Source organism: Dermacentor albipictus, chromosome 3 (assembly GCF_038994185.2).
Source record: "Dermacentor albipictus isolate Rhodes 1998 colony chromosome 3, USDA_Dalb.pri_finalv2, whole genome shotgun sequence".
Taxonomy (NCBI): Eukaryota; Metazoa; Arthropoda; class Arachnida; order Ixodida; family Ixodidae; genus Dermacentor; species Dermacentor albipictus.
Genome location: NC_091823.1, coordinates 125,162,104 through 125,180,894, shown reverse-complemented (window position 1 = coordinate 125,180,894; position 18,791 = coordinate 125,162,104). Strand labels below are relative to the sequence as shown.

General features: G+C 43.9%; 1 protein-coding gene across 1 annotated transcript in view; it reads right to left on the bottom strand.

The window, feature by feature from the left end:
• Window positions 1-18,791, bottom strand: part of LOC135909443 (MAM and LDL-receptor class A domain-containing protein 1-like) — a 240,271-nt gene that overhangs the window by 75,957 nt on the left and 145,523 nt on the right. Inside the window, exons 32-36 of the mRNA XM_065441401.2 lie at window positions 17,632-17,706; window positions 15,528-15,733; window positions 12,009-12,102; window positions 11,034-11,276; window positions 5,203-5,337 (exon numbers count right to left, since the gene is read on the bottom strand). Of these exons, the coding sequence (XP_065297473.2) occupies window positions 5,203-5,337; window positions 11,034-11,276; window positions 12,009-12,102; window positions 15,528-15,733; window positions 17,632-17,706 (753 nt within the window). The remainder of the gene's footprint in view (window positions 1-5,202; window positions 5,338-11,033; window positions 11,277-12,008; window positions 12,103-15,527; window positions 15,734-17,631; window positions 17,707-18,791) is intronic.

Genomic DNA, 18,791 nt, shown 5'->3' with positions numbered 1-18,791 from the left:
CTATTTTTGCACGAGAACTACCGTGACTGTACGCATATTTACACTGATGGATCCGTCCTGCCAAACAGCTCCGCGGCGGCAATCGTCTTACCAACGAAAGTTACAACAATGAAATTTAAGACGGCTCACGCGACAACATCGATGGCAGCAGAGCTCGCAGCGCTCTTTACTGCCCTTCGTTACATTGGTGACGAACCACCACACACATGGAAGGTATTCTGCGATTCGAAGGCAGCACTGCAGTCTCTACTGTCACTTTTACGACGCGGACCAAACGAACAACTAATATTTCATATTACAGAGACGTTACACCATATAAGTGATGCAGGTCATGAAATAACCTTCCAGTGGGTTTCAAGTCACTGTGGGATTATCGGCAATGAACGGGCTGATCAAGCTGCCCGCTCAGCCCATATTGAGGAGCACCACGTACAAATTACACTTTCTCGAACTGACGCAGCACGGAAGCTGCGCCTACTAGCTCGGCAGCGCACCGCGTCGCAATGGAATGAGCCACATTTAAGAAATACGCGACCATACTCCCTTGATCCTACATTAAGTCTTCGAGCGCCATCACAGCTTTGCCATGGAGATGCCACGCTTATATATCGACTGTGGTTGGGCGTTGCCATTACCAAAGCCTATGCATTCTACATGGCGATGACCAACACCGCAACCTCTGACCACTGCGGCCATGAAGAATCAATTGAACATATTTTGTGCACCTGCCCGCAGTACAGTCCACAGAGGGAATGCCTTCACCACGAACTTGACCAGCTGGACGACCAACCGCTATCGGAAAAAAGAATTTTACACCACCGAAAAAACCTACCGTCAGAGAAGACGGCCGTGCAAGCACTATTGCGCTTTTTGCGATCTACCGGCCTTTGTGAACGTATTTAACTGCAACGCCTCTTGTGTGTGTGTCTGCCTCCATGTGTGCGTGTTTTTTTCTTTTTTTTTTAAGTTTTCCTCTCTGTCCTCTTTCTAACCCCTATCTCCCATCCCCAGCATAGGGTAGCAAACCGGTGACTAATATATGGTTAACCTCCTTGCCTTTACTCTTCATCTCTCTCTCTCTTTCCTAGAAATGGAAGCTAGCCGATATTTTCTGTGCTGAGGTATCGACTGCAATATTAAGAAGAAGCTTTAGCTCGGTGCTCAATTGTGTATACATGGAGAAAAACAATTCGTTTCTCTACGCAACCACTGCAACAAAGTTGATGAAGTTCGTAGCATTTAAAATGAAAGTGGTAATCTATTTACAATTCGTTGCGGATTTTTTCCTTAGACGATCAATTCCTACGTAAATATTGTTAAATATCGTCAATTTTAAGAAACCAGAACTATTAGGTTTACAGCGATGTGCCTGAGCAATTAAAGATGGTATCGCAATAGTGTACATTGCATGTAACAGTAGATTCTAAGTGAAAAAATGATATATTGTACATGGCTGTTAAGTATAGTACTAATATGTGAGTAAGACCTTTGCAACATACTTGTAAACATCGTAAAAAATTCTCGCAAGATATAAAGATTTAGAACAAGTCTGTTCGCTTTAGATATTCTAACAAATGCAGTTTACAAAACTGCAGCATCTGTTTTTTGCAGACACTTACAGGTTCTAAACTTCGTGCTTCTGTTTCTTTCAGACATAGCAATTTTCGACAACATTAATAAAAACAATAGCCCTTCAATCTATGTTCCACTTCTAGCAGTCGCTATAATTTAAGTATTTCTCTCAAATGCAACAAATTTCATTAAAATCAACCAAGAGGTTATGTCAGCAAAGTATGTTTACGTTTCACATGTACCTAAATAGGAGGCTTGGAGTGGGGCTCGAGCTAAGGCTTCCTCTTAACTGCATGCAATCATATTGCATTTCGCGACGCCATGGCTCACTTCTTGTAGCTCGACAAGTCGCAAAGGCATTGACATCATGATATAGTAGCTGACATGTTAAATAGAAGCATTCCTTGTTCATCATGCTTTGCTACTGATGGCGTTGTCCTTGTATCTACTCACCATGACGTCAACCTTCAACGAGAATTGGCTTTCCGCTTCATGAAGTAGTATTTTCTTTTTCTTTCATTATCTTGAATATTTGGATCACTTTCTCGGTAATTTACCAGAATGTCAAATGCAATAATAATTTTATGTCTTCTGGATCTGAATTTTCCAAGCTATTTGACCGAAAGTGTTCTTTGCCACTGGCTGACCGCCTTCCTTAGTAGAATGTCCAGCCTCAGTATTAGGTGAAATTTTCTCTCACAAAGACGTTAGTCAAGACCATTTTGAGGATGCGGGTCCTGGTTTCATTTTGTTACTTTGGAATGACAGGGTTTATTGAGAACGCAATACCTACATGAGTCATGGTGCTTGTGCTGCTCTCTTCAGGCCTAAAGGAAACAATATTTGTAACTACAGGGCACCAGCTTTGATAGCCACATCCAGTATTGCCAAGTGGAAAAGCACGAACTCTGTGTGGAAGCTTGGCAGTTGTATTAAAGCATTAAAATGAAACATTTGTTAGAAAATGGTGTAACAGGTCATGACACCACCTTTTCCAAGAAAGTTTGGCGTAACATTTCGCTTTCTAAAATGTCCCAGCTGCGCCCGAAAAGCGAAGCGACGATGGCGATAGTGAATTAGTGGACAGCAATATGAAGTAAGGATAATAGTTTCATAGGCAGTGTAAGTTTGTAAATATGAGCATGCTAACTGAATTGCCAAGCATGATATGACGCGCGCACAAGCAAACATAAGCACATCTCTCGATGACCATCAAAACTGGGTGTCAAATGCTGAAGTAAGGAAGCGCGGCTGCAGCAACGAGCAAATTGACCTTCGTTCTGGGCCTCGCATCAACGCGAACTATGCAGCGAGAAAACAGCGCCCAGCGCACTCCGACCCCGCCTCAGTTACAGTTTAGTTCATTGTTCATTCAAGATACATAGTTGGTTCGTAGTTCATAGTAGTATTTTGCCTCGGATGGCTTTCAAGATACAGTGGCCCGGGCTGCCGCGTGCGCCCACCCGGGCCGCCTTGGGTGAAACACGCCCCCCGTCCTATCCCTCCGCGGAGCCTTGGGTGCGACAGGAGACAGCGCATTTCAAGATTGAGCCACCATCACCGAATCTGCCTCGCACGCTTTCCTCACACATTCAGCATACGGCGCGCCGCAACGATTTTCGCGCCCTTGGACTTAATACGGAACCTGACGGGGACGACGATGGCAACGACGATGGTGACAGGCACAAATGCGTTTGGAGCGTCCATAAAATTGCTATCGCAATAAAATTTCGCTAGATGTAACTTTGGCACAAAATACAATTGTATCGCCCTCACATAAAATAGCTAGTTTACCTTTTACTATTCGGTACAAGGTGCTAGAGAATTATGTGACTGCTCCCACTAAGCCCAAGGGATGAAGCTCAAACGGTCCTCTACGTGGACATGACTGTGCGCTTATTTCATCAATTCTTGCTCGCCAAATTTATGAGTTGCTTAAAAATCGAAATATTGCCAAAAATTCGCCATTTTTATTTTAGCTATATCCCTTCGAAAAAAACTAAGGGCAAGTGACACTTCTTCTGTATAAAGGAATATCGCTATTAGCAAATAATAAAGAGACAGATAGAGATAGCCAAGAGAGGAAAGGCAGGGAGGTCAACCCGACGAGTGACCGTTTTGCTGCCCTACACAGAAGGTAAGTGAAAGGAGGAATAGAACGAGGAAAATTGGAAGGAAGTGATTTTTGTGTGTGAAGCGCCGGGTCTACTGCAGCGCTGGTTATATCATCATCTGACATGAAAGTTAGTTCCACAGCTGGTGATTTACGTTGAAGACATATGGGGTGGCCCAAGGGCCAGTGGTCGTTGCGCGAATGGGAGGTTGCGGGGATAATGGGAGGTTGTGGAATAATGGAATGGGAGGTTGCGGCTGAAGTATCCGCCGTCTGTCGGCGTGCCCCTGCTGCAGCCGGCGAGACATGCGACATGCTGCATTCCACGCCGGCCACGTCAACCAGAATGCACCGCGCCCGCGCCGCTGGCTGACGCGGGCGCATTCACCGGTCTATAATGTGGCCTCAAGTTCTGCGCTATAATCCTGAACGGCTACACCAGCGGGAATGAAGAATTAGCAAGAATCCCCCTCTAGATTGTGGACCATTCTTCAATACTCCGTTAAGTGGTTCTCCAATAGTGCGCTCTAGCAAAATAATATTTCAATACCTTTGTTCTCAACGCTCTCTTCCTGAGTCTGCTGCCTCGTGTGGAGTACGACGTCTGCCACAAACATAAACCGGTTATTCTTGCTTCAAAAAAAGGCCATACGTAGTATCTGTAACGCTCCAGTAGACGCTCACACTGCACCTCTATTGAAACAGTTGAATTTACTCACACTGCATTCTCTGTCGCAGTTGAGGCTGTTACTAGCCTATCGTAAAGAAGCAAAACAAAGCCAGCTATACATCACATCGTTAGCACAGCTAACTAGAAACAGAACAGAACACAGTACACGGTCACCTGAACACTGGTATGTGCCGCACCCTCGCACTAACTATTCTCTTCAAATGTTGTACCACCGCTTACCACGCCTATTAAACACGCTTAAATGTAATAACATAGATGTCACCTCCTGTCCTGTATCGCATTTATATGAGCATTTCAGTGACATTTTGAAGATGATTTAATGGGCTGTTTGTGACTATTTTCTGAAGTAGACTGTCGTCAAATATCTCAATTTGATATTAGCCTCTGTCAAATCATGTCTTATTCTTTCCTAAAATGATTACCTTGTTCTATTGCTGCTTCTTCTGTACAATACTGTACACTGTGGATTCGCGTAGTTTTTATGATTTGTAACGTTTTTCTTTTTTTTTTCTTTTCTCCATTGCACTTCTGTTTGCTGGCATACTGTCTAAGCCAAGTTGTCATTGTCTTTGTTTTTTTTTTCGCTTATGTATTGTTTTGTCGGCTCTAAATCAGTGCCTGTGCCTTCTGCTGCTGCCCTCAGACCGGGTTTAAGGCCCGTCAAGTTGCTGCGAGCAACTTTTTCCTTAAATCGCCCATAAATTGTACGTTTATGGAAATAAAGGCATTTGTATAAGTATACCTAATTTAGCACTGGAAACTCTGTGTTCCCGCCCCCCTTTCACAAGGCCATGGACGAAATACAAATGGCAAAAAGTGCACTCACCATTGAAAAAGTAGTTGTACCAAAAGTTGAGAGTACACAATTTGTTGGTATTCCTGATTGCCGGAGAAAAAATTCTTGAGTGTCCAGTTGTGCCCACGGCCCTAGTGCGGTTGGAATAAAGGAGGAGGTAGTACCCTGGAAGAGATAATGCATTTCAATCAGAATATCGTGCCGCGTCAGTAATGTTGCAGGGCCCCTCATCAGGCTTGGGTCGCGCAAGCATGCAAGCACGATGCGTACATCCTTGGCATCCGACATTGTGCGCGCCGGAGCCTTTGCTGCTTTTTACTGTGTTTAGTTTGATGTTGCGGGCTATTGGGTTGTGGGAATATTGCTTTTGGTACGTGATATGTTTTTTTGCATTTCGGAATAGCCTTTGTTCTGCATTGACCTAACCGCGTTCCCTCCTTGCCAGATGCCTCTGAAGGTACGTAAAGTATTCATAAATAAATATATACAAAAATAAACCTGTTGTAAGCCGACATGCTGAAAAGCTACTAGTAGTAGTGTCTTCAATATGATTAACATTTGGTTATTACCTTTTTTTATCCTAATGCCCGCTTGCGTGGCACTTAGAATACTAATATCGAATAAATAAATGCGTAATTGGTTCTTTCACCTTTAGTGCACAATTTCTGACTCCATGCAGCCTTGAGACGGCGACACGCAGTAGGTAATGGCGCTAAAACTCATGTAGCAGAACACACGGGTGTTCCTTACAGCGAAGTTGTTAAGGGCTAGTTTCCTCAGCATCGTGTCCGCGTGTAGAACAAAGCTATCAACATCAGCAATGGCTCCAGCGTCGTGGTCTTCCACAGTTGGCTCGCTGCCTGCCCTGAGTGCTACCACGCGGACGCATTTGTGCCACTGCTCCCGCGTTCGTCATCGTTATTAATTAATTCAGAAAAACGATGACGTAAGCAATAATTGAGAAATACTTTAATGAACCATCGGGATTTACCCAGGGATAAACACCGGGGCCGGAAGTTTCAGCTTCGCTGGTTAACCATCTGTACGAAGTGCTTAGGCTGATAGTTCTTAGCAGCAAAAAAGAAAAAACAACACCTTTCGTAAAGCGTGCTACACTACAGCTGAAATATTGTTTGCGCATTCGCTCATTTTAGTGACGCTTACTTTGCAGATTTTCCTTTTGGACTTGCATACCTAATCCAGTCAGTGAGGTTCATCTGCCTGCTGACAAAGACAACACTGATACACATGAAAGGATCTTTTTTTTTTTGGGGGGGGGGGGGGTGCTGTGGCATAATAGTCGTGTATAATTTTGAATGCTATCGCTTGTGTGCTGATACATTCGAATACTCGCAGCACTGACTCCTGCAAGTAAACAAGGTTAATATTTTCATGATCAGATGACAAAGTGACTCCCATTACAGTTAGCATTACAGATAGCGGGACAATGCGTTGCTATGGCAATTGCGGCTAAAATGTAAATGAATGAACGAATTCAGTGGTGTACATGCCAAAAGCAAGCTATGATTACCAGACACGCCGTAGTTGACGGATTATTTTAAGCACATAGTGCTCTCTAACATGCACCTGAATCTGCAAGTACACGAGCTATTGCAGCACATTTCTGTGGGCGGGCCATGCTACCCCCAGCTTCACGCCCTATCGCGTCAGCGACATGCAAAGGCGAAAGCAAGCGCCGACACCAGCAGTCGGCCCTTTAAAAACTTAGAATCAAGTTCACAAAACACTCAAATTGGGAAGTATAGTGCGTTTCCTGCTCATGACAAACTCCTCCAGATGTATTCCACTTAAAGATACCCAATGTAAATGTAGTGGGTTCCCGCCAAGGTCGCTTAGTTGCTGTGGTGTAGGGCTGCTAAGCACGAGGTCACAGGATCGAATCCCGGCCACGGCAGCGGAATTTCTATGTGGGCGAAATGTGAAGACATCCGTGTACTTAGATTTAGGTACACGTTAAACAACCGCAGGCAGTCCACATTTTCGGAGTCCCCCACTATGGCGTGCCTCATAATCAGATCCTGGTTTTGGGACGTAAAACCCATAATGTAATTTTCTTTTTTTAATGTAGTGGGGAACATGCGTTTGGCCATAAATGAGCTCATTTGAGAACATATTGGCATGAGCATTCACTTTGCCCTTCCTAGACGGTCAGCCGTCATTTCTTAATAAGCAAGCGATCAGTTAGCAGCGCAAGATCATTTCTTTCTCGCCTCATCCAAGCCATATGTAACAGTACGGGAGCGTCGGAGAGCCTCCCCGACGCATCAAAAGTCCTCCGTCGCGAGCGCCACAGTGCATAAAAGCAGTCAGCCCCGCTCACCAATGAATTACACTTTCTCCGTGCCAATGTGACGACAGGAGTAAAACATGCAAGCGCGCTCATTATAAAAGGTCATGGTAGATCACGCGGTAGAGATCGTGTCTGTATGCAAATTATCGAACGGCTGCACGCCGTGAGGGCATCTGAAACTTTGAAGAGAGCACTACACGCCTTCTCTTTCGAGAAAGTGCCGCTTCCAATAAAATAATAGAGGTAACACGCTCAAATTAATGTGTGAGACGCACTGCCAGCAACGCTATCGTTAACAGCACGGGACTGCAGTAAACCACCCAATGCAGAACGCTCCATACCAGCATGGCAAATGCGCTGCCTAGCAACACAGGAAGAAAGTAAATAAAGGAGGCAGGGCTCATGGTATAACGTGGCGTGGTATCCTGGCAATGGCATGGAAGAAGGTACGGAAGGAAGATTGCTTGCGCACGCTGACCGAAGCAATGGGCGAGAACGTATATATTCTTAGCGTAGCTTGCCTCCTGGCAGTATTACAACGCACATTTTAATTTCTGCTATCGCCTTTATTAATGAACCAGCTTGTAGAGGCCCTGCGATATAATAAAGCTCCCTGAACAGCGGAATGCACCTTACAATGTGTAACCAAAACTTCTAACTAACTGTGTGTGTGTGTGGCTCAGAACCCCTTTAAAGGGGTTCTGAGCCACTTTTTCTCCAAGTCCAGGAATCCATTTAAGGTAAGAATAGGCTAGTTCAGACATATTTTGCCGCTAAGTACTTCAAGAGTTCAGCAGAAGCGGAGATATTTGCAATCAAAGGTCACCTTCGATGTCTTCGCGGTGCTGCCAGTCCTTCATCTGTGCCTTGCACTGCGAAGGCACCGCCATAGCCTACGCAGCGCACCCAAAATCAACTTCCAACCGTGGCGCAGAGTTGCAATTTGATTTTGGAAGTTCACGTAGACGCCAACATTTCCGATTTTGGCGCTTACGACGAGCCCAAACGTAGAGTCACAAGATAGGCAAACGCAATACCACATAGCCAAACGCGATTGCCATCAGCGAGCCGCACTGTACTCATCGGGCGGACTCATCGCGGCACCCCGCGGCGGCCGCCTGTCTACGCGACATGGCAGACCGCAGCTATGCATGCAAGTTTAGTGCGTATGCGCAGCGTTGGCTTTGTGTACCTCAGGGGCTCGAGTGCGCGCTCGCGCTCATATTCTCTCGTCTGGCCGTGCTGCGTGGTGCAGACCTGTTTTGTATTGCCCCAACTTGACTGCAGGATAGTAGCCACATTCAACTTGCGCATTTTCAGAGCGCTGTCAATAGCTATATACGGAACGATGTGTGCAAAGGCGTCTAGCCAGGAGCGGCCAGTAGTGAGCGAGCGGTGGCAAGTGCTCGTGTGGTCTGGCCTTAAGTTTAGCGTTGTTGGAGGCTAGTCGAGTGTTCAAAACTAATCAAAATTACCGAGACCCGACGTCTAAGACACCAATAAGCGATCTCGCGTAAGGTTGCGCGAGCAGAAGATGGTCGGCTTCTTCCGGAAGTATACATTTGTTATTGAAATTCGTAAGCAGATGTTCGCTTGCTTCGGCCTGTTTGTGAAACGGCGTTAATAATAAACACAATAAAAGTAGCGAGAAGCACACTGATCCAAACGCCCTTCTTGATTAATGTCAACTATTGGTCTATAACAGCCACCTGTGGGAATATGTAATATGATCAAACACAACGCAAGAAAAAAAGTGAGGAGAAGGCTTCTGTTGAGAAGAGAGTGCTTGAGAAAAAGGTGTCTTCGCGTTCCGCATGATAGCTGCACACGCCGCGCACGACTGCAAAATTAGGCAATATTCAGAGCAGCGTATGTGAACCGCGGACTGCGTTTTTGTTTTTCTTTTTTTTCACAGAAGCCGAATGGTGCTTCAGGACACGTTTAATACGAAGATGGTAGATTAGCAAAAAAAATAAAAGTAATAAAAGGAACATTGACGCTTTCTAATGTTACAGCCACGGGCGTGGTCGTCTTTAAGGCTTCAATACAGCGTCGTGAATTGCGTGGAAATCGCATGTCATTTAAGAACTACTTATTACGACCTATGTGTTCGAACAGTAGAGAAGTTCGGGCATTCAGGCCTTGAGCAACTGTGACGGGGAATGACGAAACAGCGAAGGCGGTCGCTTAGTAAAACATTGTCCTTAAATTTGAGATTTCAAGCGACTGGTCCCAAAAGTGTGCAAATTCCACAGAGGTGCATGCCGCTGTTATAAAATTTTAGCCTATTCTTGGCATAATAATTTAGAAACACCGTGGAGCACTATCATTTCTTCTACGGCTTGTAGGTACTCCTTTAACTGAGCATAAGCACCCTGTCTGCCCCAGAAAACTTCGAATACGTTATAGAACCTATGCGGGCCATTCTAGTGGCTACTGAGCTCACATCAGCAGTAGCCTTCCTCTATTTCAAGCAGTGCTTACGAAACGGTTTCATCTTCAGTTGTTCTGTCTTATCCACGAGATGGTAACGTCTGTTAGAACTTTCCAGCCAAATGACTTCAAACGATAGCTAAATATTCTTACGACTTTTCCCTCTTATACGCTAACACAATATACACAAGTACGCGTGTTTATCTGCTGCAAAAAAATAGTGGCGTACCGAGCAAGCTCGACATAAGATTCTAAGGTGTAGTATTTTTATACATAAAACAACATATCAGTGATGATTATTATTCACCGCCTGCGACCACCAAATTCTTTTGCCTTAGTGACAGAGTGGTCATGTCGAGGTCATGGTAACAGGCAAATCTGTTTCAGCCAAGCTGGAGCTGGAGAAAAAAATGGGGCTGCGCGTTCCATGCAATGCGTAGGACCGATAACTAGCGGGCTATTAGGGTTACAGAATGGGCGCCAAAGGAAGGGAAGCGCAGTCGAAGACGGCAGTAAATTAGACGGTGTGAATAAATTAGAAAATATGTAGACGCAAGTTGGAATCAGCACAAGATAGGCGTAATTGGAGATCGCTGCGAGAGGTCTTCGTCCTGCAGTGGACATAAAAAAATAGGCTGATGATGAACGCTGACTGGTTAAACTGTCGAGCAGAAAACGCTTCGCTTCAGTGAGGCGTCGTGTTTGCCGCTATACTATGTAAAAGTGAAATCGACCCGCCTAAAACGAACGTATTAAAAAAATGAAAGCTTATGATCCATTTATATCGATGCCGTATTATTTATCGACTTAAGATGTCACTCTGAAGGTCATATTGCATGCATTCGCTCCGGAGAGCGAATGTTCCGAGGCTTTTCGCCTTGTTTATTCTCAGTCAGCACACGGACTGCTCTATACTAAGGTAGTTAGCGCTGCACCTGGAAAAAGTAAACACTGCGAAATTTTCATAAGCATAGAAATGCTTATGACAAGTTAATCCCGCAAAATGGGACAGAATGTTACGCCTGCATTTCCACATCATGAATCCGTTTCTACTTTCACAACATTCAGTGGTTTCAATTTTTTCGCTCACTTCATGTATTTTACCGCTAGCACTCACCATGTCGACGGCCATCGGCCCCTATTGGAGGAGAGTTCTCGACGCTTGCTATGGCAGAGCGCCGCCACGACATAGCGCCATGATTCAGTTTGTCATTGGTGTGCCAACCACACAAGCTTTCGCTGAAATCGCACTCGCCACAGTCTCGCTCGTCTTCGCCGTTATCGCAGTCGACCACAAAGTCGCACACCCGCTCAATGGTTACAGTCTGGTTGCCGCAGTCAAACCTCTCCGTTGATGACGCTGCAGAGACAAATTGCGAAACTGAGCGTCCTGCTCCGACAAGATCTGAGTGTTTCCGAAACTTCTCCTATACCTATACTGAACCAATGAAACTCGTATCAGTGAACTGTGTCCCCATTTACATTCAACAACACGTGCTCTGTTCAGCAGCTTCCATCTTACAGCCAGATAGTCGCTTATTTCGTCACTCCATTATGTTCATGTTAGTTCTTGAAATGATTGAAAAAGATAACGAGGGCTCATAATCATGATGTATAGTCTTAAATTTATTTTTTTTAAACAAGAATAATTTTTACCTGGGGCAACACGGGAAGCGACATAAATTTGAATATTCTTTGTTGTACAACATACACCGGCTGAACTTTCAGACTCAATAAACTGCGCATTCTCCGAAGTTCTCTAATATAGCAACCGCGATAGCCAGAATCAGTACACACATTTCTGGGAATTATTCGTTATTCGTGATTCTTGATAGCATCAGTATTGCGACTGTAGGCCTCAGAATAATTGTATGTGTGGCACAAAAAGTCGTTTAGCGCTGCAAATGCATGCCAGATGTAGATGCCGCGGGTCTATGCTTTTGAAACAGCAATGAATTCACACCTAATTTTTTAAAGATTCCGTGATATATAAGTAGAGGGCAATGCTGACGCATGCAGTGTTCTCTCTTGGAGTTAGTTGCTTTCTATTTCGCGCCTTCGTATAATACGATTTTTTAAGTTCGTCACTTACTCGTCTCATCGCATGCCAACTTGCTGATAAACACATCGTCGATCGCAATGAAACCTTTTGGATTGAGCCCCGAAACTGCGACAATAGGATCCTCCTGGGAAAAATATAAACGGACAGGAATTTTATAGCACGGACACACGCACACACACATACTTGCGAAATCATAGGTAGCTAATTGTACAGATATGTATTCGGAGGCCGCTGTTCAGCCGCCCACCGCTATTGATAATAATCGGCCTCATAAAAGAAAGATCCCCGCGACGATTTTAATAAAAAGAAGGCAGTAGCAAGACATTTTGATAACATCGGTACAGAAATTTGAGACAGCGTAGAGAATAGCTCACGCGGATGAACTTTAAGACAAGATTTAAATGAATAACCCTCAAGAGGACTGACATGATGCCTACAGCGTGTATAGTAAGCTGGCCTTCTGTAATGTGAAAGTGGTGCGTTGAATGCAGTGGACTAGGCTTGCTCTGTTTACCAAAGCAACTCATTAGACAGTGACTTGGTACATGCTTTCAGAAAAACGTTTCAGTGAAACAGAGTGTGGCTGCAGCTGCTACTGTCATATTTCTGGACACCGCAGGACAACTCAATTGAAGCTTGCGCTTACAAAATGTAGTGAAGCGAATGGGATATGAAAGGAGAAAACGCGTCTATTCCCATTAACCGAACTTTTGGTTTTTTATGGAATGAGACATATAAAAGAGCGAGTCGACGTGGACTTGGTAAATGTCGCCATTCTGCGGTCGGGTACGGAACACTTGAAGCGGCGGACATTGCTCCCAGGACAATTGCAGAGGGATGTTACACAATTAGAAAAGTTTCAATAACTGTCCAATTATTTACTTTATTGTACACGATACACATGCGGAAGTAGCACCGAACTATATTCGGTTAATATTTATTTATTTATCCTGCGCTTAGATTCAGTTCGTATGCTTTCACATTTCTAGAGAAGTGCACTGACATACTCAAGCTTGCCAGGAGTGTGCAAATTGGAGAGTCCGCAATGATTAAGAAGAAAGTGAGAGAAACAAAGAGCGTAAGTCGGGCTCAGAAGATGCAAACGAACATGAATGTTTCACGACAAACAAAGATCTGAGAAGAATTATGCAAAATTCTCAATTGAAATTTAAGTAATAAAATGATTAACTAACGTGAGCTACGTGATTTTGCCACGCTGATTCAGAGGAGGCGCCATTAAAAATTATCCCCTAATTTGTCCTCTAGTTTCAGGTTATGTAAAAGATATCATGTAAAGAGATTTCAGTTATGTAAAGATAGCTGCGGACTGGTTAGGTGCCAAGAGGCAGGGGACAAGTGTGCCGGGAAAAAGAATAAGACGTGAGCGCAATCAGTACCGCAGCGGTCACATAAGGAGGAGGGCAAGACGTGCGGGAGTAAGATAGGTGTGAGCTTGAAGGCGTCGCTACCAGTGCTGGTGGAGCTGGAAAAGGGATTGTCGCCACGCGTGGACCGTTAAATCGCAAGACCGAAACTGCACATGATTACATGTTTCCCACAGGCGACTGCATAACACTCGGTTGTGTGCCTTCAGGAGATGTTTTTATCGCGCCAAAAAAAAATATGTGCTACGCTTTGATAAAGATTGGTAGGAGTACCAGTAGGTAACATATCTACTCTGCAGAAATTTGACTGTAGCGTACTTTTTTTATTTTCACTTCCTTTTCTTTAAGCGATGGCAGGGTCCATCTCGCGGGTCATGTGTTGCTCCTGTTCTACTGAATATTTCTTTTCAGGTACTAACCAGCGGCTGACGAAAGTTTTGAAATAAATAGCTTACATAAAGTTCTTAGACAGATAGATGCGCATGCCTTTTTAAAAATAAAAAGAATGACATGCCCGGCACCAACAGATCATTCTGGGAGGTCAAATGAAAACCTTTGACAATTGTACAAAAGGCTGCGTAACTTGTAGACTAGAGAATCAACTTGAGTAGCCAACGAGTATGCCAGGAATATTTTTACCCAGCAAGAAAGCTACTTCTTCCTCTTAGCTTAGCGCATTCAGCAAAGATAAAGAGACGTCAAATTACCCTCCGCTTGTAATCGGTCATTAACATATCGTACCGCCATGAAACGCACGCATCGCTTATCGACAGTCGAATAAGCGGATAAATTAGATAAGCATTCAGCAGGTTAGCTCAGCGTGGCCATCACATCAATTAGCAGGAACACTCATTCAGATAGCAAAGGCCCGTACTTTTTATAAAATAGATCACTCCAGAAGCCCATTAAACTGTAACTGGAGCCCGTCCCACCTCATAGACAAAGCGAGCACATAGATACGGGGTTTCTGTTGTCCCTTCGCGCCCGCTAAAATTTCACAAGCGCGCCCGCACATTTCAAGCGAATTGAGACCTAGAGGGCTACGTATAATCTCTTAGGGTTCTCTGAACCAATCTTCTAGCGGTGTTCAATGAGCGTTTAGTAACTTATAAACTGAAATTCATAAGTAAGAGTGGTAACCGTGACTACTACCTGAACTTAATTTTTAAAAAATTGGCCCATAGCAGATACAATAGTACGACTCTTCTTGCTAGATTACTCGAAGAAGCGGACATTATTTGGACAAGATATCTAAATTCACACTGTGAGTTGGTTACCTGGGTTTAACTATTTAGGTTTTAACGAACTACTTTAAAGCACCTATTGTAATTCACGTAAGAATTGTGGCCGGTGAGCTAAGGTGGCATATCTATAGATATACGTAGAAGCAGTGGCACTGCTTCTGATAGCACCTTGCACTTTCTAAATACTCATTCCGGATTCATAAAAAAAAAATTCAATTCTGGGGTTTTACGTGCCGGAAACACAACATGATCATGATACATGCCACAGTGGGGGGCTCCCCAACTATTCTGACCACCTGGAGTTCCTTAATTTGTATTCAATGCGTGGTACACGATTGATTTTGCATTTCACGCCCGTTGCAGTGCGGCCACCGCGGCAGAGTTCAAAAATGCTATTTCGAGCATAGCAGCACAGCTGCGTAGCCAATGAAGTACCGCGGCGGCTGTTCATTCACAAAGTATAGTAGAGTATACTGGCTCTGGAAGTCTATTCATTCTTCGATGCAGAAAACGATGTATCGTGAACAATAAATCGTAAACAACGTGCAATTTTGCTGCTAGTGTGACGCCGCTTACCTGGGCATGAGTGTTACTCATAAAACATGTTCCAAGGAAATATATCTCACAATCTAACCGAGACGAAATCGTATGGCTACATTTCGTGCCGCTACAATTAATAAAACGCAATATCTACCACGAAGTGACAATTAAGTTATGAATATCTAGGTATACGTTTTAAAACAGTGACTCGGGCATTTCGATTCATTGTGCAAACACTGTCCGCCTCTTTAGGCAATCCTGTTCGAAGAAATATAAGTGCGCTACCTGACACTATAAATACTTAAATATATGACTTCACTTTAACAAGAAAAAAATAGGATAGAACTCGTGTACGATGAGTGATATCACTACGCACTCACCCAGAACATCTGGTGCTCCTCTTGGTGTCTCTTCCACACACCGTTTCCCTTTAATATTGGTTTGTCTTGCACGTACAGCACAACGCCATCGGAGAGATCTGGTAGGTAGTACCATAAGGTGATGCACTGATATCGCAACGGTTCCCGCAATATTAGAGATGTCCTGTTTCCCTTGGTGCCAGGGCTTTTGAAGAGAAGGTAGTGACCTTAAAAATAAGAGCCAAGCATTAGGCACTTCAGTTTAATGATCAAATCAACAGTAAGTTGCATCAAAATGCACCTCGAAAGGTTGCAATATCTCGTCTACAGAGCTACTATTTAGAGGCACCACGTTGATTGGTATGATCACACGACGCGACCTGTGATCGAGTCTCGGAACAGACCTCGTTTTCTTTGCCGTGAGGTGACAGGTGCGATGCTCACGCGCACGCGTAATGCATAGCACGCGTAATGTCAAGACGTGAGAACGTTCGCAACCTGCGGCAAGCTGTTTATTCACACACTTTCATTGCCCATAATTTATCATTTCTTTTATTCAATTAGTAAGTACAACTAATTTGCATATGTTGTCCTTGGTGTCTGTTTTTGGCTTTTCATGATACGATTAACAAAAATGTGGCCCGTCGGTTAACTCTATTTCAACATGTCATTGTCTATGATGTAAAGTTCGAAGCAAGCACGCTATTTGACGAAATATTTGACCCAGGAAACAATGTTTGCTCGCTGCAACGCCCTCTCATCGGATTAGTTGCACGAAGATGCAGGCGATCTTTTTCTTTTTCTTTCTGTCGAGCTGAGCACAAGAAACTGATTTGCACGTCACGTAACCTGTCTGTGGCGTCATTTTTTATGCCTTATGCTCTCGAGATTCAAGAAATATTCATGTTGGCGCTGTTTCTGGAGTTCTGGGAAGATATTTGGCGTTGTAATGTGCTTCAGCTGCCTCTTCCAGCTTGAGTCGGCATATGTAATTATGTCAAGACTCATATTGCTTATTAATTACCCCCATCTAATGCCTATTGCTCCCTGACTATATTAATTTAAAGGGGGCACTTTTACTGGTGGAATTAGGGGTCGAGCTAAATGAATGTTGGGATTTTTGTTAGTTAGCTTCATATAACTATTTTTTCTGTTTATAATCTATGCCTAACATTTTTACAGCCGATAGTTAAAGTGCTATCCTGCCGTGCCAACTTGTACTCGCATTGATTCGTGCTAATTGCATAAGCGGAATAGAATCCCTTTCACACCTCCATCGCCAGCGACCCGTATTAATCTGCGTCCAAGACTCAAATCTTCACCAGGAATGCGCCATAGCTGTACCCCTTCTTAATACATGATGACATTAACGGTGCCCTAAACAAATAAGTAAATAAATAAAACGCTGGAGCTGTATTGTAGTACATCAGAAACCTATATCTCAAGTGATAAAAAATAAGATATAAATGGAAATATTCTCTGAACGGATATATTTGATAAAACAGCGCGATGCATGCTTAAAACGACTGCTGTACCACTTCTTACTGTGACTACATAATGACATTAATGGTGCTCTAAATGAATAACTAAATAAATACAACGCTGGAGCTATATTGTAGTACATCAGGAACCTATATCTCAAGTGATAAAAAATAGGATATAAATGGAAATATTCTGTGAACAGAAATATTTGATAAAACAGTACGATGCATGCTTAAAACGGCTCTTAATATCATTCTCGAAAGAGAAATATATTATCATCAAATATTACAAAATAAACTTTTTCTCCTGTGTTAGCTGAAATGTCGGTGAGGCAGTCTCACTGTACGTTTGCATCCACTATACACAAACGCACAGTACTATGCGTGGACTTGCGTGGCCACCGCTGTGCCAACACATTTGAGCCTACACGTAGGACTGCCAGCTGTGGGTTGTCTCGGCGTCTTTTCTGGCTTTCCTGAGGATAACGTATTTACACTTAAGGAAGTAACTGGCAATGCAGTCAAACCTAGTTGTGCTTCTTGTGCTTTTCCTTTTATGGCCGACTGGCCCCTGACGCTACAGACGCTGCACAGACGCTGCAACATTCCCAAACAGCCCGCTACCTGGCTCTAGAAATACTCACCATCTTCGGTATGCGTCGTGTGGTCTTGGGGCAGCTTATCAAAGGATCCCGCTCGCTCCACTTCGAACGCCGTCTCTGATGGGGGAGCATGCATAGAAAATAGAGTTAATCCGCTTAGCCCTTCCCGATGACTCTACTGCCTTTTGACGACAGCCGAATCAACATGTGGGAAATGTTTCTATGCCCATGCGTTGGTTATATGCCCACGCAGCAAGTGCGGCAAAAATCTGCTCCCGACACAAGATTCTTCATGCACGCAATGAGCCTGGTTCTACCATTCTTTTTATTTTTAATGCGAATGCGTTAAATTCTCATTGGCAGATAACGCCACAGAATGGACAAAATGGAACACGTGCTGCGGCAGTAGGTGCAGAAGCCTGTGTTACCCGTGCGTTTCTTGACTGCGCAAACTTTCGCCTGCGTTCAGTCTGGGCCTCGGTGAAGCCAATTCAAAATGTGCCTGGCGCCTCAGTGCGAGGAGTTCTTAACTCGGAGGACCTTCGTATTTGTTTGCCGTATCTGATCTTACTATCTGTGTATATAATCTTTGAAAAAAGGGGGCAATTTCCTTGCTTTTGAACATCGCAAAAGTTATCAAAATGAGGGACTCAACAATACAGCAAGCAAGAATTAGTCGCAGAGCAGGTGAAGATTACGGTACGGGTGTAATTAGCGATAATGTACTAGCAAATTAACCATATTGCGCAATTGATTGCAATATCTTGGGCATCAACCCGCCGGACCTGTTGTGCAAGAACAAAGGCCTGTCACCCAAATTCGTTGCGTAAGAAGACAGGTTCGACGTGTATGAGGGCACAGAAAAATGGAACGCACAAAAAAAATTTTCTGAAAAGCTCGACTATAATAAAAGAAATAAAGGATCGCGAAAACATGTGAATTCTGAAAATGGAACGAAAAACATGATGCCAATCAAGCAAAAATATGCAATTATTCATCAGTACATTATATTTTATGCTGCCTGATCTCAGTGCATATAAATGGTATGCCACCAACTTCGACTTTCTCTACGTTCCCGTCGACTTTTGATAAGGCGCCCCCCCCCCTTTTTTTTTTACTGAAGAGGCCCGACGGCTTGAAGCGCTTCCGTCCAGTGTCTCGTGTACAGCAAAGAGTTAGTCGCATTAAATTAAAAAAAAACT